The following is a 27,926-nucleotide window of genomic DNA, read 5'->3' as shown; positions in this document are numbered from 1 at the left end:
AAAGAAGTTGTGTTTAAAAAAAAGATTATCTCCTCTTGTCGAAGCCAATGGAAACCGAACAAAGTTCCAACGAAATGAAACATTCCACTTATAGTGCAAAACAAATCCAAAATAGAATTGTTGACTTTAGTGATTACATCTGAACCGATTTACTCTTTTCCTGCGTGTCCAAACAATGTTTAGAATACAGGAAAATGAGCTTCTGTTTACTCTCCTAAAATTAGACGAAAACAGAAAAACGGCTGGAGGCAGCGGAGATAATTTAGTTTATGAAAACAAATTAGTTTATTAAAAGAAGTTAAGGTGGGCAATGGCCCAAAAGGGGACCCTGTGGTATGAAAGGTTTGACGTTCAATCCTTATCCTTGATTTCTGTGGCTGAATGTGTTGTGTATGATGCTAGCAGTACCAAAGTAGGGTTTGATTCCTATAGGGATCACATGCACACAGACAAAACGAATGAATGCATGCATGTCTGCTAAAATCATAGCTAGGTGATCCAAAAACTAGAGTCGAACTGGAGCCTTGCGCAAGGCTCTTAACCCCATTTTGACTTGGAGAACTAGCTGTAAACAGCATATGGAAGATCCCTTTTTGATAAAAAGCGTCTGTTAAATTGTAAATAGCTTAAGATAAAGATAAACCCACTTCAGATAACACACTCTTTCGTTCTCTTGCAGTTGCTTTTCCTCTCATACATAAGTAAACACAGAACAATGCATTAGTCTTTGTGCATTCTGACTTATCAGTTTCATATCTCAAGCTTAAACAAAGACACATACAATGAGCCTCCCACTATCCTTGATGGGTGCAACACTTTGCCCTGCACTGGTAAAACAATAACAGTGTTGCCTTGGACACCAAACCAACAATACTGTCCTTCATGACTCATTCGCATTTTTTAAATGTTCCTACATTACCAGTACATAACAAGACATCACTGCAGGTACTGATAAGATGAATCATAATTATGTTTTTAAATTCAATATATTAAGTTGAGGCCAGTAAAACAATGATTTTTAATTCTCCTAATGATCCTCATATGCTCTGTGGTGCTATGTCTATCTCTATGGCCTTAATTTGATTCTGGTGTATGTTATTACACTATTTTAAGGAATCCGTTTTAAAGTGTAATTATACATGTAAGTAATATTAACTATAACTTCATGTACTTAGTGTATTTAGTTTAGTTTAGGGTTAGTTGTATAGTTTCCATAATTTATATTTTTACTACAGTAACATGTAACAAGGACACTGTAAAATAAAGTGTTGCTCTTATCATTTAAACATTGTAAAATTAATTCATCTTATTCATTATACACTGTAAAAAATATTGATGGTTTAACTTAAAAAAGTAAGTAACCTGGTTACCTTAAAATTTTAAGTTCATTGAACTGGAAAAAGTGAGTTAATACAATGAAGGAGAATGATTTAATCAGCAGAAACTCAAAATTATATGTTATCTGAACTAAATAAATTATTTAAGTTGATTTGACAAAAGAAAAAATGTTGTGATTACTACACTGTAAAAAAAATGCTGGTTTAACGTAAAAAAGTAAGTAAACCTGGGTTGCCTTAAAATTTTAAGTTGATTGAACTGGAAAAGTGAGGTAATACAATGAAGGAGATTAATTTAGTCATCAGAAACTCAAAATAACAAGTTATCTCAACTAAATAAATTATTATAAAGTTGATTTAACAAAAGAAAATATGTTGTGATAACAAATCTTGAAAATATTTTTTACAGTGTTAAACATTGGTATCAGTGTTATTGTTAGTCTAAAACAAACCATTAAAATACTTTAAATTCATTAAAGAAATATGTAAATTAGATGAAAAAACGATTTATAGCAACATTTCGATTTTTATAAAAGGCGATGTTCAAAAAGCTAAATAGAAGTATACAAAATAAACTATATGGTGGCCCTTTACAATAAGATTTCATTTGTTAACATGAATGTATTAACTAGCATTAAACAACCATGAGAAATACATGTGTTACAGTATTTATTAATCTTTGTTAATAAAAAATCAGCGGTTCATTGTTTGTTCATGTTAGTTCACAATGCATTAATGTTTACAAATACATTTGATATGAATAATGTTAGTAAATGTTGAAATTAACATTAACAAAGATTAACGCTGTAGAATAATGTTTCATTGGTTAACATGTCTAAATTAATAATTGTAAAGTGTTACCCAAAATATACGACAAACTAGTAAATATTACAAAAGCACAAAAATGACTAAATAGTAACTGAAAATATAAAAAAGCCAATTCAAAATATAAAATAAATACTAAAATACAAGTATACTAATATACTGAATGTATACAAAAAGTATTTTGTTATACAAAAGTATATCTCTGTCAAAATTTCAGCACTTTAACATGTACTGCAAGGCATCATCAACCCCAACATTGTAAGAAGTGCACTGGAGGTTTTTGTAAGTTGTCATTTGATAGACCTTTAACATAATTCTGTGAAATTGATTTTAAAACGGTCTCATTCAATAACATTGAAGTCAAAGAATATGTAAAAGGAAACCTTGCCACTTTCTGTTTAACTTCCTAAAAACTGGTTCAGCAAGATAACAGTTTCTCTGGTGTGTAAGAACACAAAACAAACCATGTTTCATCCTTTATCTTACAAGCACACAATCTTCTCTATGTCTTTAACTAAAAACAACAAGACCGCAAGGCTTAACACAAACAATCAGGCAGTCAGCGACAGATAATTATCATTATTACTACAGCAGAAGGCGGAATTAATGTAGTTTTAAAGATCAGTCTCAACAATCAGACAGTCAGGCAGATCCCTATCATCACAATTACAATGGAATGATGAGTAATCAAAGGCCGAGGTGATATGCCCCCTCTAGCAGTGGAGTTTTAACAGCTCAAGTCATTCACACACACTCACGTCTGGATCCAGCTGTTACAGTAACAGCTGGCGAGTGCATTACTGCCATCACAGACACAACAAGATCGAAGAGCAGCACAGGAAGCCCTCGATTAAAGCACTTCCTGTCTCGCTGCCCAGAGCATTGTGGCATTCGCGGTGTCGTTTTTCTTCAAGTGTGGGAGCATATCGCCTGATTAACTTCCTGATATAGTTTATAAGAGTAATATGAGACCAGACCTCAGACCACGTAAAAGCAACGATGTAGAAACACTCCAAAACTGAGAGGAAAACTGTTGTTTAAAAGCGAGATGCTAGTAGGGTTAATCATACTGATAACAGATGGAGATAAATATGAAAAGTCTGTGAGCATCACATATGAGTGTGTAGGCATAGCTACACTTCTACAAGTACAAGATAAATCGACTTGATAAATCAGTCATGGCTTCTAGTTTTGGATTTAAACTCATGTTCTATTGGTTCCTCAAACTAAAAACTGAATTTTGTTATGCGTTTTGGTCATTCATGTACATTACAGTGGCGTTTTGGTAGCATTACAAGGCAAAATTTGATAACTGTAATGTGCACGTTTTTGAAAATTTGTGAAAACTACAAAAACGCGAATTTGTTAAAAACGTTAACGTCATGCGCATACATATTACATGTTCAGTCTACAGGCTTCAAGTGTTTATTAACAAAGTAACATAGCCAACTACTGGCCATGAATAATAGCGCGTTTTTATTCGTTTTCACAGATCCGTGTAAACCGGGACCGTTTTCCGTGATCCATTTATCAGTGTCGTGTAAACACCCTAAAAATTTAACTAAAATGACAAAATTGAAACAAAAAGTCAATCTTTCAATAAACCTCACATACTGATCTAAAACATTTAAACAACATTAAAATAAAAGCAAATTAATAAATGCCTTACTGTAAACTTGAAGTGTTTAACAAAGGATTCAATTTAAATTTCTGTGGAAAGAGATGTGTCAGTTTAAAAAGGGGGAAACGGTAAATTTGATTCAATTGCAACCTAAAAGACGCCTGAAACCATATAAATGTCACGTCACAATGTGGTGTTCTAGGTGTTGAACTGCAGCCAACATCGTCTTTGTCTTGACTTTTCGAGGAGCAGAACGTCTTGGGAGTCTCGGTCTACTTTATAGTGGTGTCTGTTTTACATTTTGAGTCATTTTCAGATCGGCAACAGATGTTATCGCAGTAGTGACTCAGTCTATATCATAATGTCTGCCAGGCAGGAAACCTCCGTCTCTGTTTTTACACAGAGGAATCGCTGGTGTGATCAGCTAGATGACTCTTCCCTGTCACTCTCTATTTTCCTTTCACAGCCTCACAACATTACTCAATCCCACTCTATAGATAACTTCATAATTAGTCCAGCTTCTTGCAGTAAGATAAACTAAATTAACATATCTGGGCTTTTCACACTTAAGATGAACAATCCTGAGTTATCTTGTCAGTGAGTGTTTTATATACTTCAACCAAGTTTTGCAGTCTGACATCTTTGATCCCAACTACCTGGTCACTTAAAAAAGACAAATATAGGCAACTTTATTTTGATAGTCCACTTTAGACATTCTACTAAATATAAGTAACTTTGCAAGTACATGTCATCTACCAGCCATTAGAGTATTAATAGTAACATTTGATTTTGATGCTACCCATTCTGACTAAGTAGGTCTACATGTCAGCTTATTCTACTAACCCAAACCTAACAATCTATTGATACTCTAATGAGAGTTAGTCGACCTGTAGTTGCAAAATTACTTAGGCTACAGTTAGAAAAAGTGAACTCAATGTGTAACCCAAAAATATGCAACTGCTTGTTCATGTGAAAATGTCTCCACATACAGTTTACTCTGGTTGTATTAAGTCAAAATAAGTCTGCCTTGCATGAAGAAGTTGTGGCTGCACAGATCTCATGAATATTTAATGAGCTAAATGCTGATGCAGTTTCTGATTGGTTGTCTGTCCTCTTTTCAAAGTCTGCAGTTTTACAAGACCCAAGGTTGAACGTAGTGCGTAAAACCTTGTAGGGACAAAGCCTGTTGATTCACTGCAAGGCCCAGTATTGACAATACTGGGTAGTTTTTTTTTTCATTTGAGGGCAAGCTGAAGCCTTGCATTTTGTAACCATACTGCTCTGTTGTGATTAACTTACCAGAGCTTTCTATGACTCAAACACTGTTAAATAACAGATCTAGCCCTGCCGGGGAAAAACACGGCATACCATACCCTGTGTCAATACATCACAGCGACAGAGAAGGTGAAAAACATATCGATGTATATGGCCTCATTTTGTATATGGGGTCACATTGGTACATTCAGACACGCATTGATCATGTCTGGGTCTGTGCTAGACTGTAGGGCTAATTCTAGCCACCCACTACAGCTTGCAGTAAAGTCATTTTAGGTGAATCAGAAATATACTAATCCATAACCAATTCCAGCTCCCAATGAACCACCTTTGGCACAAATATCTAAACAAAGTCTACTAGAACCTCCCCCTAAAGATTAATTACAGATTAATTCTCTCTGTAACAAGCAGGCCACGAGATGTGCGCGTTATCTGTTTTGACAGTTTCACCGGCATGACATCATACTTTGTTCTCGGCCGGTTTGGTCACCTGACACGATGGGTTTTCCAACCAACTTTGTACGCCTTTCTCTCTGTTTACTATCACTTAATCTTTCTGCCGTCTGGCAAACAACAATGAGCAGTTTTTTGTCTGTATTTCAGCACATGCCAATGGGGCCGGTGGACCTGTGGACTGCTTTGTTCCAGGTTTAGCCCTCATCACTGAAAGTTCAAAAAGATACAGCAAACAATAGGGCTAGTGAACAAGAGTTTAAGTTGTGTCAGTTCTGATCTAACAGACAAAACGCTTGTTAGCCAATTTATTTGAACATGATAGTCAGATACGACACTTGAATGTACAAAAGTTTACTGTTTGCTAACCTGCTTCTCCTGTTCGGAGTACAAAAGATTTACAAGACTGAAGCAGCTAGCATTAAAAACCATGCACCAAAACACAAAGTTTGTGGTTTGCATTTGCCTTTTCTTTTGTTTCTATTGGAAAAACGTGCTTCTACCTATAACTACAAAACAATTCACTGCAGAAGCTGGAGTGAGAAAGCTCACCAATGTCCATAAACTGTATAGAGGAGCATTTTGACAAATATATGAACTATATTATATTTGTACTTGACCAATTATTCAATATTTAATGTATATTTGAATAAATACATAAGAGTCGTCTTACTCCCACCTCAGAAACCTTCATTTAAACTAATGCAGCAAGATCCAACAACTTCATTGCATTGCAACCCTACTTGCACGTGATCCAGTCTGAATGAAGCAAACAATATGTAAGAACAAACAAAAACACAAAGCGAAATTGAATCTCAACTCCACATGTTTTTGTCTGAATTTGTTTACAGTGTAGCATGCAACGGTAAAAAAAGAAGAAAAAAGGTCTAGACCAATAAAAGATTCAGCCTTTACACGGCATCTGACAGACATGAACATGACAATGCAGAACAATTTAATAGCCATGTGTTGTTAGCTCAGGTGACACGAAGAGGACAAATACAATGACCAAAAGCAAAGCAGATGGTCTGATCTTCCACACTTCATGTTGAACTTTATGATTATGTAGTGGTGATAAACTAGAATATGAAGGAAAGGGACAGTTGTCCATCAGTTTGTTACACCCTGTTCATCGCCACATGACAGATGTGATAAGATCAGTGCTGGGAAATAACCAACTAGAATTACTGAAGATACAAACTACATTTTCAACATTTGCCAGTATCTGAACGGTTCTCAAAATATATTTTTCAGGTAATAAACTTGGTCTCCTTAAACATTTGGAGAACATCATTTTTTATTTTTTTCCAAAATATGTTTTCGACTTTATTTTGTATTAGGTATATTGTAGATGTATTGGAATTATATTATCTTTGGAAATCTAATGATGATATTGGAATCATACATGTATAAATGTACTTAAATTTACTTAAAAAAAACATTTTTAAAAAAATGTATTGCTTTAAATCACTTCAAAGTAGTTAGCTGTATTAGTAAGAGCTGAAAGTAGCTCTGCAAACTGAAGTAACTTCCCCCACTGAACTGTGGTTTACAGTAAATGCAGACTTCATGCACATTTGTCTACTTTTTTGTGCACACATACACACACACACTCGCTCTCTCCACTGGCAGATAATCACACTAAAACCCCTCGAGTTCCTAGGCAAGGTCTTGGGAAACAAATGCAAGCACACACACGAAAGCAGTAATTTACATTTATCGAAATCTCCCATGCAAACTGATGGTATTTGTGGTTGGACAGGACTTCCCTAACAGTGCTCACATCACACGTGTCTTTCTGTCACACGTGTCCTGCTCAAACACACAACAGTTACATGGATCAAGGCTTATGTTTGGCCCGGTCACCACTATCATCAGTAACCCAACACTGCTGCTGGTCTGCAAATGGAAAACACACATGCCAGTCTTCTGAATGTTTGCCTTTCATCTTTTGTGTGTGTGTGTTTGACGGGACGTTGTTCGATTTGTTTTTGTTTCATATACAAGTTTGAAGGGTATGCTTTTAATATCATGCATTTTAGTGTGTGTGTGTGTGTGTGTTTAGAGTCTCATGTGAACTTCACAATGTATTGAAAATCCTACTTGAGCATTATTTGTGAAAATGAATCCGCAAAATCTGGTGAAAGGTGTGTTATCACACAAGAAAACGAATACGCATTGAGGACACGTTCATGCACTCATACCAAAAGATTTATTCCCGATTCGCTGCAGTCACACTCACAAGAGTGATGTCATTCACGTGTTGTGTGTGTGTTTGTTTGAACAAAGACGCTTTTGTGCTGCTGTTTGCCAAAACACAGCTCACGTGCCAAAAGACCTGAATAAAGACATTTTCAAATCAGAATTGGATTTATGATTGTATATTGAGCTACTTTTGTTCAGCTGAACAGCTAAATGTGTGTGTGTGTGCGTGTGTGTGTGTGTGTGTATTTTATGAATTGAACAAATCCCTATAGTATCTAGGATTGTAAGCTATTATGATTTCCTCCAAAGCCTTTTCATGACTGGATCCGATACCTTTTCTGTTATGCTACAATATGGCTTACATTAACCCCCCAAAAAAAGACAAGATAAAAACAATTATGTAATAATAATATTGATGACAACAATAATACTATTATTAACATGCTAATCATACGTTTTAATTAATATATACATATTAATATATATACACATATACATATACACACATATATATATATATACTGTATATATATTATACACACACACACACACACACATACATATACATATATATATATATATATATATATCCTTGTTAGCTGCTGTTCTGAAAACTCTCCTTTGACCCAGTTACTCAGCCAATGTGATATGGTTTAGTGTTATCACCAAATCACAGCGTAACACTTGATTATTATGCTGTACTCAGTGTTGTTACGTGCCATCAAGCACAGACAAAAACTCGATGTGCCCTTGTATTTATGTTAACATTGATGTATTACACATTGTGTTTGGTTCTGCAAATCACTTCAGATAAGTGCAGACAGAACATTTCGGAGCAGCCAGTCAATGCACATCCATCAGGACCCTGTACACAAAGACCCACCAGACGCCTGCGAGCGACTCTTGATGATTACTAGGCTGATTCAATAATGATCATGAAGACTTGTGAGTTGAGAAGCTTAATTTAAAAGTATTTCACACTTCAGAGAACAGATGAGGGCATGGTGTTCCACTCCAAGAGATATTCTGCATTACATTGTTAGGCCCATGCAAGGAAGAGGTCAGAGTTGTTGTGGCTTCGGCAGGCCAAGACAGAGGTGGCGTCACTGTATGAGAATGTCTGTATGTGTGTGTATGCGTGTCAAAGTGTGCAAATGAAGAAGAGATTATACAGGCTCCATTACATGCAACAAAGAGAAAGCGGTCTGGGTGTCAATAGAGTTTGGCAGATGACCAATAAATTGAATAAAGATGTTTTACATTACACCTCTATTCAACTGTCCTGGTGATCATTTGCCAAAAGTGTTCAAAATGATGAAATGATGCATTATTTTAATACAAATGTATCGTTATTCAGTTGAGTCTAAAAAATAAGTTGAGTAAATAAAGCATATAAAGTGATAAATCTCTATAAAGAGAGATTGATTGCTTGTTGGTGACTGAATTGAACCCGAGTTTCTCTTCAAACGATGTTTTAATACTTTTTTAGTTATATAATTGAATATGGTGAAGGCGAATTTAAATGTGGAGGATTTGATGTTGACTAAAAAGGGCAAGTTTAAAGAGAATCATCTTAAGAAAGAACAAGAACAACTGACGTCACTTATCCTCATTGGGCCAAAGTACAGAATAAGATCCATTATCTCTTTCCTTACAAGATGTCATCATTGCAGTTCCCAAACAACCTCAGCCATTTTGCACTGAGATCATATTGTTTATTGACTGATTGTTCATTAACCCAAAGCATTCACACCTTCAGCCACAAAACTTCTACTGATCCTTAACCACACAGATCGAGGAACCCAAATCCATAAATGTCATGCACTCATATCATGACCGGTGTGTCAATAACACTTTTCAAGAGTGTGTCAGTGTTTGCAAATAAACTATTTTTATATGCATGTTTTTTTAAAAAGCGTAACTATTATATAGCTTCGGGTTGAGCACAGAAAGTTCATGCCTGTACCTGCGCCTGTGACAGGGCTGAAGGTGAATTGTTCTGAAAGGGGAGGATGAGAAAGAAATGCTTCATTTCATAAATCACGGCTAATATGTGGCCAACTCATTTAAAAAAAATGGGATATATTTTTACATAAATAACATTTTATAATGAATAAACTTAAAAGCATTAAACAAAGCATAAATAAAAGCATAAAAAATAAATACAAGCAGTAAAAAGCACAAATAGGATAAATAAAAGCATAAATTACAAATAAACATAAATAGTGCATAATGTATAAATAAATAAGTGCAAAAATAAGAAATAAAAGCATGAAGCATAAATAAAATAATAAATAAAAAGCACAAATAAAACTATAAAGCACAAATAAAAGCATCAACAAACATAAATAAATAAATAAATAATTGGACTGAGTTTAAAGGAGTAGTTCACTTTTGAAAAAAAAACTTTTGCTGATAATTTACTCACTCCCATGTCATTCAAGATGTCCACGTCTTTCTTTCTTCAGTCGAGAAGAAATTAAGGTTTTTGATGAAAACATTCCAGGATTTTCTCCATATAACGGACCTCAGTGGGAACCAAACGGTTCAAGTGTCACACAGAACAGAGCAAGGTGAGCATTTGAGCTTATAAAACGTAAACTTTGTTATTTATTTATTAAATGAGCGATCGTTTCGCTTGATAAGACCCTTATTCATCGTAAGCCCCTTGAACAGTTTGCAGTTTGCTATGAAACTGTCTTTTTGGACCTTGAACCGTTTGGTTCCCAGTAAAGTCCATTATATGGAGAAAAATGCTGGAATGTTTTCATCAAAAACCTTAATTTCTTCTCGATTGAAGAAAGAAAGACATGGACATCTTGCATGGGGGTGAGTAAATTATCAGCAAAAGTTTTTTCAAAAGTGAACTACTTCTTTAATGGGGCCGGCACAGGTTACCCACAAAGCGGCATTCTGAAGTGTTGGTTTGAGCTCTCTGTATTTTCAGCATGAGTTTTTGTCATGTGATTGGAAAAGATAGATAGAGCATGGCGTTTTTGTTATGTGTGATAGTAATAGCTCTACAGCCAACTGTCTGAGTCTAAATACAGTAGTCGCAGTGCTAATGCCACATGACGGCGGGCTGTTTGTTTCTGGCCTAATAGAGCTGCACTGTTAGCTAAACATGGACACATCCCGTGGCATCTCAGAGGAGAGTGGTTTGGCTTGAGGGTGAGAACAGTTACTTAATACCACATTAATCTAGAACTCGCTACGCCAAACACAGGATGACAAGAACAAACGGGTGACTGAACAAATGCATCGCCACATGCAGCAGGGAATTATGGGAGATGCTAAATACATGATCTGTGTGTGATAGACTTTGCTTGTTTAAGTGTGGTATCGTGTTGCTGTCACTTGCCCTTTTAGGGTTCCCTGCTGCTCTCCATAAGCCCTCTCATTGTTATGTCCGATCAACCCAAACGGAACACCTCCTTCCCTCCTTCAAGTGTCAAATGTCTAGTTTAAACAGGGATGATAAAAGTAGGTAGAGAGAGAAAGGTAGAAAGAGAGAGGAGATGATTTGTGGTGTTAAACTCATGAAATCCAAGCTCCCCTGAGCACCAAAGTCATGAGCTGCTGGCTTGAACTTAACGGGTCGCTCCGACTGACTTTAAACACAGCCAGAGTGGTTTTGTAGCCCTCATCAAGAACAAAGCCACCCATGAAGGATGGTTTGTTTTCATGGTGCTTTTAAACATGGCCAATAGAAGTTGTTTTTTTACCCTCTCCTAGTCATGAAACAGACCAGACACTGTCATAACAAGGGTTTCCCTCTTTCTCCAACTCTGTCTCAAAAAGCACCAGACAATTCACCATTTATTTTACAGTATAGCAGATATGCACAGAGTAGTATTTGCATTAATTTAATTAAATGAAATAATAAAAAACAACAAAAAAATGTACTTATAAAATAATAAAACATACTAATTAAATATGTATAATAGGTGCATTTTAGGGCTGTCAAATGATTAATCGCATCCAAAATAAAAGTTTGTGTTTACATAATATATGTGGGTGCACTGTGTATAATTATTTTGTATATATAAATACACACACATGCATGTATATTTAAGAAAAACATATTATTTAGGTATCAAATATTTATATTTATACATAATATAAACGATATATAAATCTATATACAGTATATGAAAATATTTCTTAAATATATACAAGCATGTGTGTGTATTTATATTTATATTTTATTTTGGATGTGATTAATCGTTTGACAGCCCTAGTGCATTCATATTATAAATAAAGTATAATAATGTTATACACTTAAATAAAATCATAAAATCAAAAATAGCCAAGATTTTTTTTAATATATAATAAGTGACATTGTATTTATAAATATTTGTATTTATAAATAATATTTATATAAATGGTACTCAATAAAAATATAAAATAATAAAACCATAAAAAAGTGGCAACAAAATAAAATGTGTTAAATTGTATATTAATTAAATTTTTATTTAAAAAATACAATTTGTATATTAATGTTATACAATAAAATGCAATACATTTGTATTTTTTGAATGTAATATCTTTTTAATAAATGTATAGATACAATTGTAAATTATAATAAAATCATGATATATATATATATATATATATATATATATATATATATATATATATCATATACTATCATATACTATGTGTATAGTAAACCATCTGCCCGAGTCCAGTGTGGTACCAAAGATGCAAATTCTCATTTTCTGTAAAAACCTTACTGATCAAAAATCTTGCTAAACATATATCAAATGTTCTGAATGGCTTTGATGCGTCACATTGAGGTAAATGTCATGCACTGCATCTGTTTAGGACACAGCTTATGTTGTTTTCTAATTACTGAAGAGAACAAACCATATTTATTAACTGATCTGGGTCAGGTAGAAAAAAAGATTCTGTACTTTCTGTACAGATGAAAATATAAAATTGCTGAGTCCAAATAAGGGGAAAATTCAACCTCAGCACTCTTTCTCCTGTTCTCACACTCGTCTGCAACAGGGAGTTGCCTCATACTCATATAGGTTTGTAGAAAAGTTTCGCTGGAGTAACCTGTGGCTGTGATCGCTCACCACAAGGTTCATTTGTGCTCGAGGCTGAAAGTGTGAACTGACGAAGTATTTGATGGACGTTCATGAGGAAAGGCTGGTCTCTCTGTAAGCCATCTGTCATGGCCACTATTAACACTTCATCTCTGTCCATTGCCCTCAATTTTTCACTCCCTCATTCCCATCTTTTCCCTCAACTGAGCCGTTTCCTCAGGAAAGGAGGGGTTAGGAGGGTTTTCCCCCCGTTTTTTTTTCCTGGCACGTTAATGAGGCTATATGAGGCCCAGGACAGTTCTTAGATTACAACGTTCCAGACAGAACCAATACTGGCTAGACCAGTCTCTTAAAACATTAGAGACTGAGAAACACTTCTAATATCCCTTTCTCACTCATTCTTCCACAATTAAACAACAACGACGACATTAAAGTATACTGTTCACCATCACTCAAAAGTATGGAATCAATTGATTAAAAAAAAAACTGATACTTTTATTCAGTAAGGATGCATAAATTTGATTAAAAAAAAAATTATGTTACATGTTGTGTTCATATTACCAAAGGTTTCGATTAAAAGAATTCTGGAAAAGCAGCGTATCACTGTTTCCACAAAAAATAAATTAATTAATTAATAAATAAATAAAAATAAGCAGCACAACATACTCATACTAATAAGAAATGTTTCTTGAGCAGCAAATCAGCATATTTGAAAGATTAGAAGAATCATTTGACACTGGGAAATGGAGTAATGATTCTGAAAATTAAGCTTTGACCTCACAGGAATAAATTACATTTTTAAAATAAATTAAAATAGAAAACAGCCATTTTAAAATGAAATCATATTATTACCTATTACTTGATGCATTTAAATAAATGTAGCATTGGTGAACATGAGAAACTTTTCAAAAAATACACTTTTGAATGGAAGCTTATATCAAAAACATGTATAAAAGTTCTTTAGTTAATGTCTAACATTTTACACTTAACATTACACGCACACACATTTAGACCGATTGTCATATATCAATCCTGTCTGCAATTTGCTGAACAAACAGATAGGCCCCGCGATAAAAATCACACCATTGGTTGACCCAGTGTTGCAATGTTGCTCCTTTGATTTACTAAATCAATTTTATGTGCTCTTCTCAAGATTTTAACCTTCCACATGATACTTCATTTGAGGAGTCAAGGTTGTGAACTTGTGTAGAGTTTTTTTTCTTTCTGATTAACGCTCATATTACGTTAAATTATCAATTACAAAATAGATTCCTCGGGCATAACTGGGCCTAGCAGACCAGTAAAACGGGACCAGCGACTGATCATAACGTCATTCTCTGCTCTGCTAGGCTTAAGTGTAATTACCTGTCATCAAACGCCAAGCTCAGCTCAGTCTCACTTAATCTCCCTCTCATACCCATAAACGCTGCTCTAGTTTTTTGATGGAAAGGCTGAAATTATGCGGGATTTTTTTTTGTGCAATTTCGGAAAGGGAAAAGTTTGTGGCTTAAAAAGTTTGTGTGTGCCAATGCAGTGCATGCAATATTGAGTTACAACATGAGGCATCAAGTGTCTGTATCAGTTCACATTTCTTATCAGATCAATATGTGCTACATTACACGCTGGTCTTGCATCATAACTACCAGCTTATCTCTTACTTCTTATGAGTCTATCTTAGCATTTAGCTGTCAAACTTGGCTGAGTTTCATTTGAATTATAGGCAAGCTCTGTGCAAGTACAAATCATGCGTCAATCACTCATGAGAAAGACTTTGTGCCTATAGACCATTTCACAAGATGTAAACAACACTGGTCCAGAAGCACTTCCTGTTATAGTTTTTTAACACTACATAAAAGCTGGGATAAAATACAACCAACAGAACATTTAAAACTGAATAAAAAAGTTAAACAAACATCTTTAAGATGTTTTCTTTACATGTGAAATAAAGAAAATAGTTACAAACTGAAACAGGAAGTGCTTCTGGACCAGTGTTGTTTACATCTTGTGAAATGGTCTATATAGGGACAAAAAGTGTCATCGTAAGGTCACCGTTGGACAGATAGCAAAGCTATTAGCGAAGCTATTTACTACATTTCTAAGTAGTAAAGTGGTTACATATATAGATAGGTTTTAAATCAAACTTTTCAGTAGTGGAACTATTTTATAAAGATAGTGTTGACTGTTACACTGAGAAAATTTGAGAAATTAAGTTATGTATTCTGTATTTTCAGAAGCATCATGCACGAATCACAAATTAATCACTGAGAAAAAACAATGGTTCACTATTCAGAATTATTCAGAAAACTCATTATACATTGAATCGTTTGGATTTCTCACCCAGCAAAACATGAATTTTAATGTGATATGCAAGAAATACATAGTATCTGAAATTGCCATAGGCCATTGCAAGCAACTATTGTAAATTGACAAAGAGTCAGATCACAAAAATGTTTTGGTCCAAACCCTATCCCTAAACATAAAAAATGCTGGGTTGTTTTAACTCAATTTTAGGTCAAACATGGACAAACGTTGGATTAAAAATGCAATTTAGAAATGTAACCCAACGGCTGGGTTTGTCCGTATTTGACCGAAAAACCCAGCATTTTTTAGAGTGCATCCATAACTTATCCCTAAAATCCGAGAGATGACACAAATAATACTCTAGCAGTAAGCCAAAACTTGACAATGCAGACTTGTCCCTCAAATCTGATTGGATGATTGGAATGTTGTTTCATGATCAACAAAGATGTTTGTACTTGGTTAAAGCACATGTATCGCTTTGCAAGCAATTGCTTCTTCAGAGTATGGTAAACCTGTCCGGGTTTTCCCTTTTGCAACTCAATCAATTTGGCCTGAACATTTCTTCAGTCTGTGTATTCAAACACCAGTAAAACAGAAACCACTGTTAACCACTGTTGGCCTGATTCCTGCCCCCCTGCAGTACAGCTCATGGAAGAAACAACAATATCTGGCGCTCATCAATCCCACTCTAGTTTGCTGGACGCGATGCTAACAGTAGGTGAGATGTGTCTAGCGCTCCCAGCTGACTACTGTTTACTAGGCAGGAAATGGGAGATATGAGGTGAAAAGAGTGGAAAAATGGTCCAACAGCCTCCTGCTGACATGGCCAATGCTAATGGGAATTATGATCACGCCGGCGTGGAATTCACACTCTGGGCTTTATTGCGCTTGCACTTAGACAACAACAGTTTAACACCTCGACAGAAAGTTAAAGAAAGAGCCGATCAACTCTCATTTTTATTTGAAATCATTACGAACTCAACATAACATGCAAACTCACACATGCACACTACAGTTCATGCACAGCGTTTGTGGGTACGGGCCGCTTTGGTTGGATTGGCGGTTTGCCTGAGCTCTGGTCCCTGTTTGCTGCTGATGGCTGCAGTTTTCCCTGCGCTCTTTGTTTTCTTTAGCACCGTGTCACTCGCTGTACAAACACTAAAACGGCACACTTTAATTACTCTTCATTTCCTCTGCTGCACCCGCAAAACAGATGATTATCCCAATTCATGAGCACTGAAACTTGTACACGTGAGGACCTGCAACAGACTTTCCATATGAACGTATTCACAAAGAAAATTCAAAATGGTTTCTCCTGCACTGGATTGTGAGTAAATAAAGATAAAATTGAGACTTTTGGACCTCTGTTTTTTTTCCTTCTGAAAACCCGTCAATTGTTAGCTCTTATGAAATAGTTCCGAAATCAAGTGACTTGGACCATCTTATCATGAGTCTTTTACAACAATCTTTAAAAAAAAAAAAATCATGATTTGTAATCACAACAAATTTTCTTTTGTCAAATCAACTTAAATAATTTTGAGTTTCTGGTGATTAAATCAAAACCTTCATTGTATTAACTCAATTTTTCCCTCAATATTTGTTTACAGTGATATCTACTTTTGGCTCCTGAGCTGTAAAAGAGCAACTTTTGAGCAACGAAATGCTTCTTTCGGCTTGGTTTCAACTTAAATTAGGCAAGTTATAACAACACCAGCACCACCCAAGCAATAAATCAGAGGTAATTAACAAACCGAGGTCTAGATCTAGACCCAAGATCGGTTTCACCATGACCACAAATCATTCCTCACAAATTAACGTAATTATACATAACATTTTTCTCCTCACAGACATTCAACTGCAAAGACGACACAAAAGCTCAATCTGAAGCAATATATAAAGATGTAATAACGTTTTTTGTGGTAAAGCGAGTTATTATGCATGAATCACACCTTTTCTTTCATATTACACCCCTAAAATCTATATTATTATAATGTTAAAAATAACTTTTAAAAATAATATTAATAAACATTATTGTAATACCTTCAATTAATTTGAATCTATAAATGTTAATAATTGTTATCATTCAATTAACCTTAACATTAGTTATGGTATTTATAATTGCATTAATTTTGATAATAATTTTAATAATAATACTGATTCTAATGGTTTAAATTAATTCAAAATAATAATATTATACATTATTATTATATTATATTATCATTATTATAACATAATTATTTAACATTAAAATTGACACCTAATATTAAACACTAAGTTAATAATTTCTGAACCAACTAAGATGCAGATTTAACACACGTGTATATCTGGCCACTGATTGAGATGGTGGCAGCACTGGGTGAATCTGGCTAAAATGCTTCTAACAGATGTTTTTAAATTGTCAGCGAGGCCAGCCGCAGATGGTTTGTGCTTACGGGCAGACATTAAAAAGAGCAATTTTTTTCCTAGGGAATGCTCAGTTTTCCGTCTGTTGGCTCGCTGCTTCGGTACAGGCACAGACGGGTAATGGGTCTCTGTGCGCTGGCACATCAAGCACGCTGACCGGCACACTCCTAAAACAGTGTCCCTCACGCTCTCTTGCCTTCAGCTTTTTCCGAGAAGCGGTTAACCCTAATCACTTGGCCCTGAAGTCTCTCTTCTTTGGAGCAGATTGGATGTAGACCCTCGAGGCCTCATATGCACTTTTCTGTGCTCGGCTAGTTAACAAAAGTGTTTTATTGCTCTTACATTTCTAAAACCAAAACGTTATTTTGCAAATGCTCCCCTCTCTATGTTCTAAAGAGCAGCATGTATTTTGTCACAATCAAGAGAAGTAAAAATATACTGCAATAAAATTAGATTGTAAAATGGATTGAAGGCCAGCGGTATGAATATTCAATGATTTAAAAATCATTACACAAATTAAATGTACATCTGTACTAGTATTTAACCACTGCACTGGATTTATTTGCATTTACCAGTTTGTTTTCTGAGGTTTTCCTCACTCTAAACTCTTCCCGTTTACCCAGAATAGCTGAAGAACAAAGTCAAACTTTATGGTAGGCATATGCTGATTTTTGTTATGGGGCCAAAGACCGTCTGGCAGTCAGAATTGAAAACTGATGTCACAGTGAAAGGCTTCTTTGTCTGAAAGTTGCCGACGTAGGAGCCCGGACACGGAGTTTGGTCTGAGAGCATGCGTGTGTGACGCAACAGCTGAAATTGAACGTCTAGCCACAGCAGATGTCAGGAGTAAAACGAAGGCAGGCCAGCCATAAATCCAACAAATTACAGTCTATTACAGCAATTCAGCGGTACTGCCTCAGCCTCCACACCAGCAGCTATGCAGATTTTTTTAAGTGGTCTCATAACCCTTTTAGCCTTTAATGAATGGACAAAAAGTACAACTATACATGTTATAAGGCCAACTAGCTTGTGTGCACATAATCATTGCTTCTGTGGCAGAAATTTTATGTAATGCAATTGAATATAAACATCCAGAGAAATCTAAACACTCAGTATGATCATAGTCTAGATTTGGTTTTAACAGGCTGTGACTTATTGCTGCATTTTCAAGTGAAAATCTTGTTAGCTATTGAATGTGTTTCATTAGTCATATGATTAGGTCCCTCATCATGTGTCTTTTTAAAGACATGAAACGATCAATATCCAGATCTTCTGGTACTGCAAAAAAAAAAACATTAAAGGGCATGCTGGTAATAGACAACTGGAAATGAATCAAAAGCACTGATGGGGTTAAGGGTTCTTGGAGTACCCTCAAAAAATATCTAAATGCTCAGCCTTAATGCGAAGAACATGATGTGCGAAGAACATGGTGGCTTACTGAAATTAACCAATTATAAATTACTACAACACTAGTTTACCCCATCAGATGTACTGAAGATAATTCATTTATCTTCACGTCATCTCTGGGCCAATTTACAATTTTCACACAGCACTTTTTTCTGTAAACGTCTCATAATAGAAGCATAATGCTTAGATTTTAGAGACAGTGCTGGGGAAAATGTATAGATACTGTATATAGGCTATAAACACACTTCATGAAAGCTGCATGTTCAATCTTCATCTGGACGACGTGCATAAAACAAAAAAGAAAGAGGTAAATGGAAGGAGCTGGTGACATTAATATTAGTTACACATGTAGTTGAAAATATTTAGCCAGTTTGAATTTAATCATTGACTATTCACTATAATGCAGTGACAACAGCAACAACAAAGTCTGGAATCACATAATTAAGTGGTATTGCATACTGAAAACATTCAAACCCTTAACAAATCAGCCACATCCTCCAATGGGAAAATGTTCAGACAACTCAGTTAGGACGACATGTGAGGGTATATTGTCATACACCAGTCTTGGTGATTTAAAAAGGCCTTTTTATGCAATTATATTTTTAGAGAGTGGCCAGCTGTCAACGACAAGAAGCCTGGACGACAGGTACAAATCTAATTACCCACTATGAATTGAATTATTTCAACCAAAACAACATCTGCTCAGTTCAAATAAAGTATCAGGTGAAACATCCACCCAACTGTAGACGACTACAGCTGCGACTGACTGACACCTAGTATGTTAATCAGCCTGGATAGACTTAGACATGTTTGATTAAGAGTCTATTATCAGAGTCTGACCTGAAATTTAGATGGTTGGTTTGAAGGAGTGAAAACAGGGGGTTACATAAGAAGACGACCAAAAGCGATGAAGTCAAGGGGAAAACAACATGGCATTCTCATCAGCTGTGAAATCTGAGATCAGAGCATCATTAACTTACAGAACGGTGATGAATGGGGAGCGAGATTCATTGGCTTCGCAGCAGCCTTACATTCAAAACGCAGTGCTTCACTGATGGCAACAGACTGTAAAGGCATTAAGGTTATGTTAAAATATTGTTTCCTGGAGATTAGACCTAGTCTAGACTGGCGCTGTTTTTTTTAGTGTACCAGCACGAGCGATGTATTTTTAAGAACGTTTAATTGTCAAAAGCACAGAGACCCCTGCGTTCGGTCTCATTCAATTTAAAAGTGTTGCTGGAAAGTACAACTCATTCAGATGGTTCACTCTCAGAAAAAAAAGGTACAAAAGCTGTCACTGGGGCTGTACCTTTTCAAAAGGTAAACTTTTGTCCATTTCAGGAGCTAATATGTACATTTGAGGTGCTAATATGTCCATTTTAGGTGGTAATATGTACGTTTTAGGTGGTAATATGTCAACTTTAGGTGTTAATATGTACATTTTAGGTGATAATATGTACATTTTAGGTGCTAATATGTCCATTTCATGAGCTAATATGTACATTTCAGGTGCTAATATGTACCACTAAGGTACCAATATGTAGCCTTTGGATACAAAAGTGTACCTTATGAAAAGGTACAGCCCCAGTGACAGCTTTTGTACCTTTTTTTCTGAGAGTGGCGCTCATCTCTCACCGAGCCCTCAATGCTCACCGTTCTTTAAATGGCGCTCAATTTTTACTATCACTAACATTTTCGAATCAGTTCATGTGCCTCATGAATTCATGAGGCACATGAACTGATTCGAAAATGTTAGTGATAATAAAAATTGAGCGCCATTTTGGTTTTAAGTTTATATTTCTTATAGTTAATGTTATCGCCCTATTTAAAATGTATTCAGATAGTTATACAATAACGCATGTATCTATTTTTAGCTGGTAGCTTATAGTGTCGCTAACTAGTTTCAAAGTGAAGTTTGACTAAAAGTTAGTTATAGCTTACAAAGCTACATTTCCAAACAGTGATCAAAGATGAACTAGTTAAGATGAAATAACTTCAATTTTGGGCCTGCAGGTTAACACATCATCTGGTCCTAATGGTCAGAGGTCAGTGCAGAAAGTGCCATGTTTGCACATTTAAACCTGCTACTGAAATGGCCACACACCTGACCGCTTCATTCACAGCTCATGCAGCCTCTGACCTCTGGTTACCGTTTCTGAAAACGTAAAAGAGTCGCACCTGCCCCAGTTTCAAGGCCATTCGCCCACCCGCATGAGCTCATACATATACAAACACACACGCTCTCTCTCTGTCATCAGTATCATTGTGTGACTAAGCGTGTAAAACATTCAGGTGAAACCAGAAAACTCTCTCACTGCCCATTTGGACACACACATTTAATAGTAATGTGTCAGCAACATTTTAACATTCTATTAAACATTTACTTGAAACTTCACACATGAAAACTAAGAGCCCTTAGGCTAAGACAGCAAGCTTGCCCATTCTAACATAGCAGAAGTCTTAAAATGGCATATTTAAGTCCACACACACACACACACACACGGATTTACTTACAGTTGTCTGGTTTGCTGACATGCTCAGTTGGTGCAGGCAGAGTGCCTATGGAAAAAGGAGATTCCTTTTATTATATTTTCACACTTTGGATCCAGAGAATATGATTCCTCTCACTAAAATGACATTTATTTTCACAGAGGCAGCATATGTACATTTTCGCCCCAACCACAACGCATGCGGCCCAGACATTACGCAAGTGTGTGCCTTGAAACCAAAAGAAGCCATGTTGCAAATCAGCCAATATGTCAGTCCGAAATTTGGAAAAGTTTACAAAATGTGAGGGAACGTTCCGATAGCATTCATAGTATAAGAGGCATTGGCTAATAACTTAAATTTACAGATAACTGGTCTGGCTAATCAGCTAACTAGCATAGCCATGCAATTCATCAACAAAAGATCTAGTGAAGCTTGACAGCATGATCTTTCTGTAGATAACAGTTGATACAGAAGTGATTTATCCCACATGTTATGATGCCTGAAGAGAAACCAGCACATAAACATCTCATGCTAAGCGCTAATGACCAGTGTTATTGCATTAAGGTATTTACAACCAATGACAGGGGTCAAAGCTGTTTAAGTAAAGACTTAACAATAATACAAAAATTGAGCTTAATCTTTAAAATTTGCAATGGCTATCAAAAACGGCTTGATTTTATTAGGATCTTTTAAGGAGAGACAGCAGTTTAACGCTAGCTCTTTGAAGATTATATTACAGAGAAGCGAGAAGAAAAGCCACGGTTTGATCGTACCATATGTCTGCTTTTACGAGAAGGTTTTAAATTGATCTCAGGGTGCATGCATGCTAATGCTAAAGGGCTAACACATGGGGAAAGCAGGTTTACAAGGGTCATGTCCCCACGGTATGTTCTAGGTGACCTCTAGGCCATTGTGTGACTTCAGAAATTAAAAGAATGTGGGGTGGTGTCCTAAAGCGTGACGGGATGGCTAGTGATGGGCCCAGCAGCTGTGTCAAGCAACCGTTCGTTCTTTTACTACACAGGCGGTTTGTCAATGCATATCAGTTGGTGCATACCAATTCACATACTTGTGCGCTATTCTACGTAGCAAGAGTATTCACGCTGAAAATTTCAAAAAGAATGTGCACTTTAAATACCCAAATGATACACTTAATATTGAAAATAATTTGGACAATTCATGCTCACAACTGTCATAGCTTCCCAGATAGCAAACTGACATTGAATCAACGTGGAAATATGACATCGAAACAACGTTGATCTGACATTGTTTTGCTCATCGAATTAACGTTGAACCAACGTCAGATGCGTCATTCTTTCAGAAGTAACGGAAAATCAACCTGAAATCAACGCGTTGTTTCAACGTTATGAAAGCAAACCAATTTTCGATTTCATTTAGCTTTGAAGAATGCCGCGTCTGACGTTGGTTCAACGTTAATTCGATGAGCAAATCAACGTTGTTTCAATGTCATGAGAGACGTCGTTTCCACGTTGATTCAATGTCAGTTTGCTGTCTGGGTTAATAACAAAGCGTGATTTCACTAATGATTCAAAGCCAAGCAATAACACACAAACTTTCAGTAGTACAAAAGTACACACAGGAGTTCAGGATTTCGGTTAAACTGATACAGGATTTGTGATATTGGTGAGGACAAATGAAGTATGGGAGGTGTAAGGTCCTCTCTAGGTCAGTTTTGAGACAGAACAGATCCACAAAGCCTTAAAAGAGCACTGAAAATTGCACTAAAAACCATTCCAAGTCCCACGATGCAAACAAAAGCAGAGACAAATGAGTTATGACTCCATTAACGTGAATGCAGCACTTAAATAAAAGGGCATACGCTGCAAACACGTGCGCCTTCTGACTCTAACAAACCTGGACAGCACAGACATACACTCATAAAGCAGCCAAAGGGCACAAATGCTTTATTCTTCCTCGTTGATTGTTTGATTTAGCTGACTTAAACTGAGCCAGAGAAAGAAGGTGAGCTGTGAGGAGAGGAATGGATGCAATGAAATCTGGAATTACCATCTCTGAAAACATGAAATGCAGCATTGGCTTATGCACATAAACACTAAAATACATGCACATGTACACTCTGTTACACTATCATGCTGGCCTATTAACTCATTTAAAAGAGCGGCATGGCCTTTCTCAGGTGGACTTATTTCTTGCCAACTTGGCATCAAACAGCGTTTTATAGAAATCTCTTATCTCGGTGCTAAGCCAACCTTTAAACAACCCTGTGCCATGCACACAGCACGACATTGATTCATGCCGATTTGGTTTATGTTAAATCAACTTGTTGGTGTGCGTGTTTTGGCAAGTCCAGTATAATACAAACATTGAGAGATAGCTCTCTCTTCTTATCTCTGTCTGTATTTTTAAATCATAAACAGTTTCTTGTGAATGCCAAAGGGTCTATTTATTTTCTAATTATTTGTTTTAATCTCCACAACAACTTAAAACTTTATAGGGGTGTCAGAGGGTCTGGTAATGTTTACCTTGAGTTGAGTTACCGTGTTCATGCCAAACTTCATCAGTGCTGTTTCCACATAGACAGCACAACACCTGATTCACATTAGCAGGACTCTGCTAATCAGACCAAATGATCGTGAAAAAAATCAGAATGAAATGCTATCTTACTACTAACTGCCCATTAAAAATAGTATTAAACAGAAATTTGGGGGAAAAACACATTATTGCTGTTGTTTTTACTTGTTTTGTATTTTGTAGTTTACATTTTTTACAGCACTTTGGTCAGCATCAGCTGTTAGCCTTTTTGTGTTTTGAAAAATTGTATTAAAATGTTTTGTATTAAAATGTTTTATATATATATATATATATATATATATAATTTACTACTATTTTGATCTCTTAAAGTAGTTCAGATAGTAGTTCAGAAGTAGTGCTTATAATTTACTCACCCCCATGTCATCTAAGATGTCCATGTCTTTCTTTCTTGAAATGAAATTAAGGTTTTTGATGAAAACTTTACAGGATTTTCTCCATATAATGGACTTCAATGGGAACCAAACGGTTCAAGGTACAAAAGAGAGTTTCAGTGCAGCTTCAAATGGCTTTAAACGACACCAGACGATGAATTAGGGTCTTATCTGGGAAACGATCGGTCATTTAAAAAATAAATTAAAAAGCTTAAATTTTATAAGCACAAATGCTCGCCTTGCTCTGTTCTGTGATGAGCGTTCATGATTTTCCTGTTCAAATACATCAAAATGAACAAATCTTTTTTCGAATCATGACTCAAAGGGTCCTATATAAGACCCTTCGTTTAAGCCCTGTGAAGCTGCACTGAAACTCTCATTTGGACCTTGAACCGTTTGGTTCCCAATGAAGTCCATTATATGGAGAAAATCCTGGAATGTTTTCTTCAAAAACCTTAATTTATTTTCGACTGAAGAAAGAAAGACGTGGACATCTTGGATGACATGGGGGTAAATTATCAGCAAGTTTTTTTTAAAGTGAACTACTCTTTTAAAATGTCTGCCAAATATCACATGACACCATCAATTATAATAGAAAATGTCAAACAAATAAAAATAATTGTGTCACTTGTTTCATAACAGGTAGCAAAAACATTTTGTTTAACACTTTGTCTCACCTCCGCCTCATATCTTATTGATAAAAAAGGAACAGATGAACTTGAAAAGCCAGATCTGGAGGACATGGCTTGGGGCAAGAATGCAATCTCAACCCTCAAAACTACTCAACCTGCTGACACACCTTGTCATTACTGCGGAGGCTAAACGGCTAATAGTCGGTTTGGTGGAGTGAGAAGAAGCTACCTGGAGCACATTGTGTTCTTGTTTTGTCTTTTGGCATGTGATCCACAATAATAAAAAAAAATGTCCACAGTGGAGTCTGTGGCAAACATGACCTCGAAACTGCTTATATAACCAAATAGCTGTGCTCTGCATTAGCATCAGAGCACTAGTATACTCCGCTATCATTCTTCAGCCATCACACAAACATTTGCCTTCAAGCATCCATACTTAAGCAGTTCAAATTACTGCATATGTTTTTAGAAAGCCTGAATCCTTGTTGAATTTAATGTGTGCTAATTTACCTTGCGTGCATGGAGAACAAAATGTAAAACATGTAAGTGGTTAGGCATGCCTTTGTAGATGGTACTTGCGTTGCCTTTTCCTGCCTCGAGAAAAGAAATCCCCCAAAATATGCTGACTACAAAGCAAGCTTGTAATTGAGGGTTGATGCAAAAATGATAGACTGAGATGTAGGCCACAAAGTAAACAAGAACAGAGACAAAAGCCATCGAGTTGTACACAGTGAAAAACACACAAAGAATGATATTATAATGATGAAGTACATTTAATTTAGATCAAATAAGAATGTGCAATCAGGTGATTGCTGCCCTCAAGTTATTTTAACCAGTTTAATTCATTTTCAGTGAAAGATCAAAAGAGAAATCATGTGCATGTGTCTATGTGAGGCCTTTGTTCTCAGTATGACATGTGCTGTGACTTCTGAAGCCATGAGGAAACGCTAAATCAGATTTACGTTATGGAGTCACAGTATTTCTCTTCAAAAGGCACTGCACATCATAACCAACGTGTGTGATGTCAAAAATCATCATATCAGGAAAAAAGATTATGAATTATATAGAGCTATCAGTTGATTGAGGATGTGAAAATTAAGTATTAGCTTTATACGTCAAGAGAGTATTCATTTTAAAATGTGAATCACTGACACACAATCCATAAAATTAGTCATTGAAATAAATGGTAAAAAATTACATTAAAATAAAATAGTGATTAATTATTGGCTGTAGAAGTCAATATATTGCCCAATTTATTATGTGAATAACTGGTATTCAATCCATAAAACTAGCCATTGAAATGTGAGGTAAAACACATTTTAAAAACTAATAAATTAAAAGAATTTTATTTTAGAAGTCAAAATATTGTTAATTTTAAAATCAGTGGTATACAATCCATAAAACCATCTATTGAAATGTGAGGTAAAAAAACATTAAAATAAAATAGAGATTAATTATTGGCTATAGACGTCAATATATTGCCCAATTCATTAAGTGAATAACTGGTATTCAATCCATAAAACCAGCCATTGAAATGAATGGTAAAAAAAAAATGAAATAAAATAATTATTGGTTTTAGAAATCAATATATCATTAAAATCAGCCAAGCAACTGCTGCTGAATAAAATAAATTTAAAAATAATATTTAACAAACTAAAAATGTAAACAACCAACATCATATAGTGACAGAGAGGAGCTAATATGGAAAGTTGCTGAGGCCAGGTTGTGTGTTGCCTAAATATCCAATAGAGGGAGTCCCTTTAAAAAAAAGAAAATAAAATCACATTCACAGACGGTATGATCATTTAGAGGGAGAAAGGGAAACAAAGACAGATGACGTGTATATGTGTAGTCTATCCTACGCTGCCTCTTCTCAGCTGGACAGAGAAACATTTTTTCTGACTAGACATATACAATGACTTTGAGTGAGTCTTGTCTACACTCTCAACAGTTCAGACAGTACATAAAAACAGACGAGTGGCCTAGTGGTTAAGTTTGATTTTAGATAGGGGCAAGACAAACTCCAGGGTGAAGCAGTTAACCCTGTGTTGCTCCAGGCGGGTTGTGTCTGCAATTGCTGACTTGTAAGTCACTTTATGCAACATGACAAGCAACCAAGATAAAAAAAAAAGATTCAGTCCTAGCCTTTTGGCTTTCATCAAATTTGAAATAATATTCTGAACAGTTTTTCAAAATACACTAAAGGGATAGAACAGTAAGTTACAACACCAGATCATGCAAATGCATCACAGCTAACTTTGTCTTAAGCAAGACTGCAGTGTACAGTTTTCCAGCTGAGCGTGTCTCTCATGGCTGCACTTCATACACACACACACATCTGTTTCTCATTGAGACGGAATTCCTGAGTGGATCTGAGGTGATTTGTGCTGGAGAGCCACTAAAGACAAGAAGCGGACCGTCTCAGAACCAGAATCTGCTTCTTCCTTTCTTCCAACCTTTTTCTTCAAGTACGTTTGTTTTTATAACCTTCTGAAGCCAGTCTCTGGGAGAACAGCAGACCTTTGTTCCAGCACAAAAGCTGCTCACTTGTGTAACCAGGTGTGCTATTTTTCTTGAATGACAAGGTTCAGTGTCAACATGCAGTAGCATAACAGCAACCAGCAGAAGACATAATAACACTGAGTCTGTTAAAGGAACAGTCGCACAGTTAAATTGTTGCTCAGGGGTCAATAGTCAGTGAGACATTCACTAGAATGTGATCAGGTGCTTTTAATCAGGAAGAAGCCTACTTTCAGTCACAAAGAAGGAAGACTGTCTAGAAACAAAGAGACAGACAACGTATATAAAAGCTGCAGAGCCCCCTAGTTGCAACAACGAGAAATGCAACTGAGAAATAGGTGAAAACATGGTTAGATGTTCATGTAGGATTAAAACAACTTTGTCAGTTCTGTGGTTTTCTTTATGAGGAATAATGATGGCTGTTTTTTTTTTTAAAGAAATTCATAGAAAGTTGAATA

The 27,926-nt window shown here is 35.8% G+C and overlaps 1 protein-coding gene across 2 annotated transcripts in view; it reads right to left on the bottom strand.

Moving 5' to 3' along the window:
* LOC148965166 (uncharacterized) overlaps positions 1 to 23,941 on the bottom strand; it is a 105,782-nt gene extending 81,841 nt beyond the window's left edge. For both annotated transcript variants that reach the window (XM_089126810.1, XM_089126809.1), the window contains exons 1-2: positions 23,876 to 23,941; positions 21,396 to 21,440 (exon numbers count right to left, since the gene is read on the bottom strand). In XM_089126810.1, the coding sequence (XP_088982936.1) occupies positions 21,396 to 21,440; positions 23,876 to 23,911 (81 nt within the window). In that variant the 5' untranslated portion in view covers positions 23,912 to 23,941. The remainder of the gene's footprint in view (positions 1 to 21,395; positions 21,441 to 23,875) is intronic.
* Positions 23,942 to 27,926: the final 3,985 nt, after the last annotated feature.

This window comes from Pimephales promelas, chromosome 24 (assembly GCF_988280905.1).
Source record: "Pimephales promelas chromosome 24, fPimPro1.hap1.1, whole genome shotgun sequence".
Classification (NCBI taxonomy): domain Eukaryota; kingdom Metazoa; phylum Chordata; class Actinopteri; order Cypriniformes; family Leuciscidae; genus Pimephales; species Pimephales promelas.
The sequence above is the reverse complement of the archived record's forward strand: the minus strand, read 5'-3'. Positions and strand labels throughout refer to the sequence as shown.